Source organism: Labrus bergylta, chromosome 8 (genome assembly GCF_963930695.1).
Source record: "Labrus bergylta chromosome 8, fLabBer1.1, whole genome shotgun sequence".
Taxonomy (NCBI): Eukaryota; Metazoa; Chordata; class Actinopteri; order Labriformes; family Labridae; genus Labrus; species Labrus bergylta.
In genome coordinates this window covers 22,957,542-22,967,692 of record NC_089202.1, presented here as the reverse complement: position 1 = coordinate 22,967,692, position 10,151 = coordinate 22,957,542, and the positions used below count along the sequence as shown (strand labels likewise).

General features: G+C 43.8%; 1 protein-coding gene across 1 annotated transcript in view; it reads left to right on the top strand.

Moving 5' to 3' along the window:
• Positions 1 to 10,151, top strand: part of thsd7ab (thrombospondin, type I, domain containing 7Ab) — a 175,427-nt gene that overhangs the window by 85,696 nt on the left and 79,580 nt on the right. Inside the window, exons 8-9 of the mRNA XM_065958063.1 lie at positions 3,484 to 3,678; positions 7,230 to 7,467. Coding sequence (XP_065814135.1) covers positions 3,484 to 3,678; positions 7,230 to 7,467 — 433 coding nt within the window. The remainder of the gene's footprint in view (positions 1 to 3,483; positions 3,679 to 7,229; positions 7,468 to 10,151) is intronic.

Here is a 10,151-nt window from a genome sequence, read left to right as displayed (position 1 = left end):
AGCTCCGGCAATTCTCCTCCTGCTTGAAATTCCCATTCAGCCCATTGACAGGTTTACATTTTCCCAGGCGTATGCATCACTAACAGGAGGGGGAGGGGAGGGGAGGGTATTCTCTGCTTTGGAGAGCAGCACATGAAGCAACACAGGCGAGTATGTGGGTTAATATAATCCACTTATGGCTGATGCAAGAAGCTCATTAATAAAACATCGAACCATAGTGTAAAAATGTGGGGACCCCATGTGAGTTTGCTCCTTTTATGTTCAGTGCCACTTCATTATGGAGATAGCAGGAGTCGAGAGTGCATCTGGATGAATATTCTGCCAATAATCCATGAAAGTGGTACTAATCAACTGTCAAGTCAATATGGGAAACACATGAGTGACGTGTTGACTTATTCCATAGGACAAAACCCATTTCACTGGGTCCAATTCCTGTTTTTACCGCCTGTTTGTTGGGCTTATTTTTTAAATGTTTTAAAGGTTTATTAAGGAAGTCTGGGCTCAAAATGATTGGCTATAAGGCCCCGTGTCCATCTGTCGCCGGCGTCAATTTTCTATTGTTTTCAATGAGAGAGCGTATGCAGCAGAGAAAAGGAGTCTTTTTTTTCCCCAAGTGCTCTGACTTTTTTGTGCGGCCGCTCCGAGCGCTCAAGTCGAAAGTCGTTTTCAGAATGGCGCTGTCGGCAGCGTCACCAGTGGGCGCTCTTTTTTTCCCCCGTAGATTTGCCGCATACAGATCGTGTCTTGTATCCACATCCTCCTCGCTCCGTGTCTGATCGGCTAGAAAACAATGTAAAATAAAAAACATGCAGTAAAAATTAACGGAGCAGCGTCGGTCATACAGAGGATGTTGTCATAGGGACAGGACGGATGTGCAGCGCTTTTCCTCTCAGCTCACAAACACGTCACGTAAGAACAGCGAGAACTTTTTCTGCCTGGAAATAACGGCAGGTGGACATGTGCCTATGGCTTTACTTATAATTTATTAAATTACACTGATGTCTCGCGCATGAATCTTTAAACGAGATGTCGGTTAGCTCCACCTCCATCCACAGGAAGTCCATCATGGTGTTTGCAAACGTGCCCTGATTCCAGATCTCTTCGTATCACAGGATGTCAAATGAACAGAAGAAGAAATAAAAGATAAAAACTTCTTCTCTTCTCTTGTTTGCGTTAAGTATCCATGAAATCCTCACTTGGTGTTAGTAGATTTCCTCCTTCTGGTTTCTGCAGCAGCCTCAGGATTCTGTCAAATGATGCCAGGTTGGTACTGACGCCAGTGTGGAGAAAATCTTTCCCAAAGTTGTCTCAGTGAAAAACAGACGTCTTAGGAAAAACAAGCACGTCCCGACAATCTGAGATGGTCTGTGGGCTTGACATCGAGCCACCAATTAAAACGCCCAGCTGTTCCTTTTCCCAGCTACTCCATTCGTCTCCATACTGAAGAAGTGCAGTTAAGAGGCAGTGAATCTATGAGGCTTTAAGTGTATTCTCATTACCCCGGTTAACACCCAGGCAATCCTCGATTGTAAACGGAAAGCAACGTGTTTCAATCAGCGCTTCATCAGGCTCATTTTCTTTTCCCCTTAAATTATTAAGCACTTTTTTTATGTTCTCTCTTTAAGTGTTGTTTTTCGGTGTGAGGAGGACGACAAAATGCACAAAAACACAGCATGAACTTTTAGTATAATAAACTTTTACATTTTAAGTAGAAAAACTAACAAAAAAGGATGTTTGTTTACGCTGCAGCTCTGGCTTTGTAACACAAACAGAGTGCTGAAGAGGAAACCGCTGTTGTTCATTTAAATAGGTTAAACAAATGAGGATGTCTTGGTTGCATTAAGCCGGGTGTTCACTGTGTGAATCAAGGCCGTTTGGTTCGTTTGAGCAGCACGACTGATGTTGAAGTCGGGCCGGTTTCGGCTCCATTGCACATTGTTTGCTCTGCAGTGTTCTGCAGGACATGAGGGACGCTCACGGCCCAATCAGCTGCTCCAGTCGGATGAATGTCGGCCATGTCCGAAATGTTGTTATGAGACAGCATACTTACACAGTGGACTCAGGGCCATGTCCAGAGGGTGCCCAAAATCCCTTAACTATGATTGGCTATTTGCCTTGCCAGAGGTGGGACTTAAGCTGAAATCCACTCTTCAGGCAGCTCATAGTTTTCTGTGTGCAAATGTTTGTTTGTAACTTTTTAAAATACTTTAAAGTGTTACTTTGGACACACATCATTTTTGATGCCATTGAAGAATGAAGTTAAGAAGATCTTTATGTTGCCCTTATCTCGTGTTACTTAAACTAGGATGTGATTAGTGCAGACAAAAGGGGTCAATACATTTTTGCGAGCATACAAACTTCAAGCCACCCCTGGGCAGGTCAGCGCCCCAGTTGATTGTACAAAGCGGCTCAGCGTCTGAAAGCACCATGGCAACACGTTATGTGATGAGGTCAGAAAATAGGGAAGCAGGATGCTCGAGCTGTGGCATGTCTGTTCAATGTTTTTAGAGTTGTAGCGACCGTCTTTCTGCTCGCGATCAAAACAGCAACCACTTCTTTGATTTTGAGTTCCTTCTAAGGGAGTTTTCAAACAAAACTTCATGCTTTATCCTGATTTGACTCATACAGTGAGAACATCATTTGCAGGTTTTGATATAGTGCTATAGTCTATATTTCACCACAACATTTACAATGGAACAGTTTGTCCCCAGCCTTTAAATATTTAAGATGTATTTTGGGGATTTTTATGCGTTGTTTTAGAGACAGGGCAGAGGACAGAGTCAGAGACCAGGGAAACTGAGAGGTCGGATTTGAACCCGGGGCTGACCGCTCTTGAGGATTTCAGCCTGCGTACATGGGATGCGCACACAAACCAATAGGCTACAGGCATCCCGCCTTAATGATATTTAAGGTTTATATGAGGTCCAGTTATAATTTCACTGATACAAATGCAAACATAGAAACCCAGAAAGTGACACTTTATTTTCCCTAGTTTCAAAAACATTCCTTTATTTTGCTTTTCTGTAAAAGCATCACAGTTGTTGATTAACTTCCCTCACAGATGGTACTTTCTGACAAACAACATTTACCTGGAAACACAGATGGAAAACTGGAAGTAATATATTGATAAATCCAATTCAGAAGAAAGCGGCTGCTTTGGCTTTCAGCATTCACTCTTGACATCTTGGGCTGTTTTATTTTAAATGTAACACCAGGGCCTGGAGTCGTTTCCAGGAAACTCGGATGTTAGTTTAAATGAAATTAAAGTAAATCAAGGTTGGAAAACATCAAATCTAAGGCCCCGATCCAAGGCCCAAAGTCACTTCCAGGAATCACAGACGATGGTTTCTATGTGATGAATGAATCTCTGAATATCTAACTCAACATTTGCTCCTTAATTCCTCCATTTCAGCGAGTTCTGAGGCCTGTCGAGCTCTCCCTCCACCTGAAGTCTGATCATGTTGTTTTCTCCTCTTCCCTCAGGAGAAGAAGTGGACAGAGGTCTCTGCTCGTCCACTCCGGTTCCAGAGCCCGTGCCGTGCAAGGTGCCTTGCTCCAGGGACTGTGTGCTCAGCGATTGGACGCCCTGGTCCACCTGCTCACAGACGTGCTCGAGTAAAACCATCGAGGGGAAGCAGCTGAGGACGCGCTCCATTCTCGCCTACAACGCCGGGGAAGGTGAGCCTCCACCTGCCAGACAGCCTTGTGCGCCATCGTGTATGCAAATGTATGCAGATGAGGCTTGGATATTGGCTTAGTCATGGCCTTTCAAGTTCGTCCTTTGCTGTCGCTCACTGAATGTGTGGATTTCACACTTGTCTGCATGTGCATTTGTCCTTATCTCAAACAGTCTGCTTATCTGTCCTGGTGATTATTTCAGTCGGTCTGTCTCCTCGCCTGACACTCACTTTTTATCTGCTTCTCACATCAGTTCTCTGCATATGCTCATTCTCTCTGGTTCCAATCCCTGTGTGTGTGTGTGTGTGTGTGTGTGTGTGTGTGTGTGTGTCTGTCTGTCTCTCCCTTTGTGTCATGTCTCTGTGTCTTATTGGAGTGTGTTTTCCTCACAGTCACTGCGATGGTTGTGGCCTGGATCACGGTGATGGAGGGTAACATTTGTAATTAAAGCTGGTATCTGTTTCAAACCTCTAGCTATGTGTCTACAAGTAGAAAAAAAAAGGAAGTGTACGCTTGTTTTGACTTTTAAAAAAAACAGCATTATCATAACAGCTTCAGGCTGACTTTTAATTGATTCTGAACATATTCAGCCTGTTGTAGTGGAGTCAGGCCTCGTTGGCCATGTGTGAAGTAGCGTGATTGTGCTAGCTGCTTGTAGCTGTTCGACGTTACAACTAGCTCATGCTCTGCTTATCTCACCTGTCACATTAACATATTCTATATCTTTATTTTTTGAAGGTCTTTCTCGGGTGCCAAAGTTTCCTGAACTTTTCGGTAAATCTTTGACTTTGGTCTAGAAATGTAGCAGCTGTACTTGTCGTAGCTTTAGGAAACAATATCAAACTTTTGTCTGCCGTCTGTTCAGACACGTTTGTTTTCTGAACACACACACACACACACACACACACACACATACACTAAAGAACACTGTCTGATAGCAGCTTTGTATCCTCGCCACAGGTTCCCCCAGCAGAGCAGATTATCTGATTAGATTTTGAGCTCCTTGGCAGGTTTTTCCGGCTCCTGTCTTGCATATTAATAAAGTGAAGAAAAAAAATCAATTGTTGAAACTGAAGCAACCTCTCAAAGCTTTGAGATAAAGGGATCAAAATAATAAGCAATCACCAATATGTCTGCAGAGAATAAAGTGCTAATGAACGCATTAATAAGCTCAATCAATAACCTTTATATCAAACTGCTCACATTTAGTTTGTAGGTGATTGTCGTGGGACTGAGTGTCGCTCACTAACAGCCATCAGTCAAGTAATATTTAAGATGCATAGTTTGAAGGTTGGATAGCAATCACTGAAAGTACCAACTTAAACTTAAAGAGTTTATACCAAGCGGCAACCTCCGGTTTTGAAATTAAGCCAATGCAGAAGTGCAAAATCCTGCAGTTCATCGAGTGTCCACTAGAGGCTGGCTACAGGAAGACGTTTTTACAGCATAAATAAACATGTTTACAGCCTGGTACAAAAAACTAAATAGGTCTGATTAGTTATTGTCATCATGGGCACACACTGTACGGGGTGTGATTTTTTCTTTTTTTAAAACGGCTCTGTTTTGATCTAAGAACGATTCCTGTTATCCCTAGTTAGGTGGATAAGCTGACATGATTGACAGGTGGGTGCGATGTAACGGAGACTTAAATCCCGCCTCAGCTCCAGCTCTCAGCCTGTCGTTAGGTTGACTGAAAGTTAGGCTTTTATGAAATACCTTATCTGTTATGTATCTATTTCAAGAGGAGAATTGTTAAAACTTACCAAGGACACACTTTGCTGTTTTCGATGATTTGCTTGCTGATAAATTGCATTTCTTCATATGAAAACTTGATTAATCAACAGGTCATGCAGTCAGCACGATGATGTGAACCCAGCCCTGGCACAGCCGACTATCAGATCTCTGCATTAACTGCATCCTGATTCTTATATCAGTTTATGAACTCTGCTCAGCTCTTTGTGAAGGATCCTGCAAATAATGCTGATATAGCACCCATATGCTGTCTTTGTTTATTGCCCCATCATGTGGTGTTGTGTGTCTCCTGAAAGGTTGTTTTCATTCTGTCCACATGGCCCGACATGTAGCGCTTGTAGGTGATTGTTCAGCAGCAGCTCGTTTGAGGCGCTGTGTTGTGCATGTGTTGGGACCGGCATGGGCACGTTGTTAGTCAGCTGTGCTGGCATGGCACCGTCACCAGAGGAAGCCGTTCTCAGTGATCATTAGGTGGAGATTTGTCTGAGTTGGCAGTGTGTGATTCAGGCCCAACAGTGTGTACAGGGCCGCTCATTATGGAGCTGGCTCTCTGTCAACTCCCGGTAGAGAAATACAGGTGTGGAGGACTCGCTGTCCCGCAACGCCTCTCCATCTCTGCTGAAAGCCCCTAAGTGTCGGCAGTTACTCTAAAGCGGAGAGGGCTCTCTCCGTCCATCGACCCGACCACTGACTGACTGACTGACTGACTGCCTGCCGCCTCGAAAGAGAAATCAGAGTGGGACAGAAAGGCGCAAACAGGCATGTTATTCTGGGCAAGGGAAAAACAATAAACAGAGGTTGTACACAGCAGAACAGGGCGCTGAGAGTCTGACCTGCCACCGACAGCTGGAGTCAACAACTCCTCTCTCTGAAGCATACATACCAACTGGAACACTGAAATATGTGCATGAAAACAGCTTGGTCGTACAGAATGTGAAAACACCTGAAATATAATCAAACCTTTTTATTTATACAGCACCTTACATACAGGAGGGGAGGGGGGGGGGCAGCTCTGAGTGCTACAGAATAAAATGAAGAAGGAAGAGATGAAAACAGACAAACTGAAAACAAAGTGCATTACCGAGCTTTAAAGCCAAGAAATCAAATAAATTGACAAACAAATCAGGCACCGCATAAAGCAAGAAGAAGGTTTTTACCGAGACAAATGGAATATGTATGAGATGTCCAAATAAAGTCGTCTGGAAACACAACAAATTTGAAAAACATAGAAGAATAAAAGAGGAACAACAGAGATGTGTTTTCACATTCTCAGCGCCGAGTGCAGACGGGTATTTTGGCTAGCAGGCTAGCTGAAGCAGCTAACACAAAAGGTTTTATTAACCTTGATATGAAGCAGTGAATGTAGTTTATACATTTAACAACACAAACTACAACATACTACATCGTGTGTATTAAGAGAATAAACACGACTAAAGTTCCTATAAAGGTATCATTCGCAATGGATTGTGGGATTTGTAGTTCCTTGACTCCGGACGAAAATGATGTACACAGTCTTGTACCTTTGCCTTTTTCGAAATTTTTCACAACTTTTTGTCACTGAATCAAATGTTCTGTAGTCACGAGTATAGGGGTAGCTGGTTGTCATGGTTACAGGCTTCATTATCTTGATATACCGTAAGTGGGATTGGAAGAGGGACATTTTACTTCTGGAACCAGAGCCGCCAAACAAGTGGGCGGTCACAGTTGAGCTCTGTACACAAAGGAGACCCATCCGGCTTTTTTCCTTCCTCTTCTCTTCTCTTCTGTATTCTCACCTCCACTGTGTCTGTTACTCTCAGGTGGCGCCGTGTGCCCGAACAGCAGCGTTCTCCAGGAGGTACGGAACTGTAACGAGCACGCCTGCACGGTCTATCACTGGCAGACGGGGCCTTGGGGACCGTGCTCCGACGACCCCTCCGCCTCCTCCCTCAACATCTCCACTGTCGTCCGCAACCGCCAGGGTCCCTGCTCCACGGGGATGCAGACCCGCAAGGTCATCTGCGTGCGCGTCAACGTGGGACAGGTGCCACCCAAGAAGTAAGCGCTTCTTTTTATCTGCTTCCTTTAAAACAACAACAATTTACAAATTTCCCCCCCGGGATTCATAAAGTATTTCTGATTGTGATTCTGAAAACGCTTGCTTATGTTTCCTATGAAACTGCAATGGTTATTTCCTGCCAGGCCGACTTGAAGGGCCTTCTTCTTTTTCTTTTTTTTTTTTTTACTGTGAAATCAGCTGCAGGAGAGATACGCTGAAATGAAAATTGCTCACCTTTAAAAAAAAAAACGTAACCACTGGCTTTGAGAAGTACTCTTCAATCATGCGCCATCAAGATCCAAGAGTGGGGACGTTTTTGTTTCAAAGACATCTCAACACAACCTGATTTTACTGATTCGGATGCCCAAATAGAGAGAGCTGCACTTTTTGAGGGAAAGAGAAGCGAGAGAGAGGGCTTCTGTTGTCTTTTGATGTGCAGAATGATTTGTTGATGAACGTCTTTTTGTTTTGGTGTGTCGCTTGATGAACACAGAAAAAAGGTTACGGCCATTCTTCCAGCAGGAATAGAAAAGAATCCTTTCATACCTGCGGGACAAACTGATCTGTGAGCAGCTGCTGCAGAATGGAGAGAGCCATCATAGAAATGTGTCTGTCTGTTTGTTTGAAAGGACATCAGTGTTAAAGTTTCCATAACAGGACTGAAACGCTAACACTCTGTTACTGTGTGTGACACTGAAAGCAAATTGGGATGAGGACACAAAAGAAGGAGTCAGGAGGAGTGAAGTGAGTCAGAGCTAGTTAAGGAAGCAGAGCACACTCCACGTGAAGTTAACACCCAATTCATATCTTCCCTTCACAGGCGACCACTGATAAATAAGTCATCTCCCTGCGTCCCTGAAAGCCTAATTAACCCTGCCGTTTTCAGGCGCTGGTAATTTCTCATTGATGATAATGACAGTAATTAAATGGGAGTGATACTTTAAGGCAATTTAATCACGAGGCAGATGAGCGACGGAGATGTTTGTGGCGAGCTCTGAAGACCACACTGCATGAGGTGGATACAAAAAGACGCTGTCGGGGTGACTTTAATGTCTGCAAGAAAGTTCAGCTGAAGCCTCGACTGGTTCACTCGACAGCAAGAGATAAAGAAAAACTAGATCTTCTTTTGTCCTACGGCAAGCCCTTTGAACATTTGATCAAAATGGCTGACAAAAACAGCTCTGTTTCAAAAGTGGAAATGTCTTTTAAACACATCTAAATGTCGGGTTGGACTGGTTACAATATAAATGTAACCTATTAATCTGTTGAACTTCAACTTCATTATAATTATGTTGAAGGAAACGAGACATCGAGAGACATCAAGTGTTATCTCCAGACGCTTTACAGAAGAGAATATGGGATAATATGCAGGAAGGATTTCTCCTTTGTATTCCTCTCGTTCCTGTTGTCCACACTTCCTTACCGCTGAGGTGGAGGTCGGAGCAAGCCGTGCATGAAGGAGGACGGTGGTCGTTGTGGGGACGACACAGTCCGATGGTGGTGGCTGGGCGTCGGGGACGTCAGGTGGTAGTAGTGACAGAGCACCTCGCTGAAGGTTAGGGGAGCTCCGTCTACTCGAGAGCCTAAATACAGACATACAGGAATTCCACAGCTGAAGTGAAAACCAAAAGTCCATGCACACTGAGCGACAGGTTCAAACAGCTCAGACAGCACATACAAGTGCATTAAAGGGATAGTTCTGTATTTTTGGGGGGCTGTATGGTGTACTTGTCAACAGTAAGTTTATGAGCCACCAGAGAACCCTCAAATGAGAATTTTTATAAACACCGAGCTAAAAAACAACATAAAAACAAAGTATACTACAGAGCCCCTGAAGTCCCAAAAAAAAAAAAAAAGTTAGTGTATATCTTGTGCACACAATATTCATTTGTAGTATTTTTTCTTTCCTTTTTGGGCCTTCAGGGGCTCCGTACTAAACTGAAAAAAATAACAGCGCTTTACTTCTCTGTTCGCGAACCCATTTGATTTAGCTCTACTTCCGCTCATAGCATACCTGTTCTTCAGCACTGATCAGCTGTTTGGTTCTGCGCACTTAGAAAAGCGACAACAAATACATCCAAACAAAACAAAAAAGCAGTTTTTACTGCTGCTATGACACGCCGTTTCCTGTGAATACATGAGGTCACTTTTCTCTCCTCAGTTCAATTTGCTCCTTAAGATTCTTCCTCATGACCAGTGCATTCTCTCTTCTCTGGTCTCACTCCTCCCACGAGTCGTTAACATTGAGGAGAGGATGCATTATTAAAAGGGTCACGGGTGTGTTGTGCACTACAAGGTAAATGTGATTCATAGAGAGCATCACATGATCAAATGAAGATGAACGACCTGTTTCAGTAGTGGCTGTTTGAGCTGCTGACCCGGAGTCTGCAGCACTCGTCGAGCTGCAGAGGACAGGTCGGAGTCCAGGATGTCTTTTATCACCGCTGTTCTTTTCTCTCCTAAATCCTCACTATAAAAATCAGGAGCTAGAGACAAACTCAAGCCCAGCAGGTGTGAAGACAGGAGGGATGTTGGTGTGAAGGGTAACGGCATTGAATACCTGACAAAAAGAGGCTTCAGTCCATTTGCCTCCATTATCTTTTGTTTATCGCCGGTCGATAACTTTGTATAATGAAGAATCCAACATAATAAAGGCGAAGAACGCTGCATAACAGTTTCACTG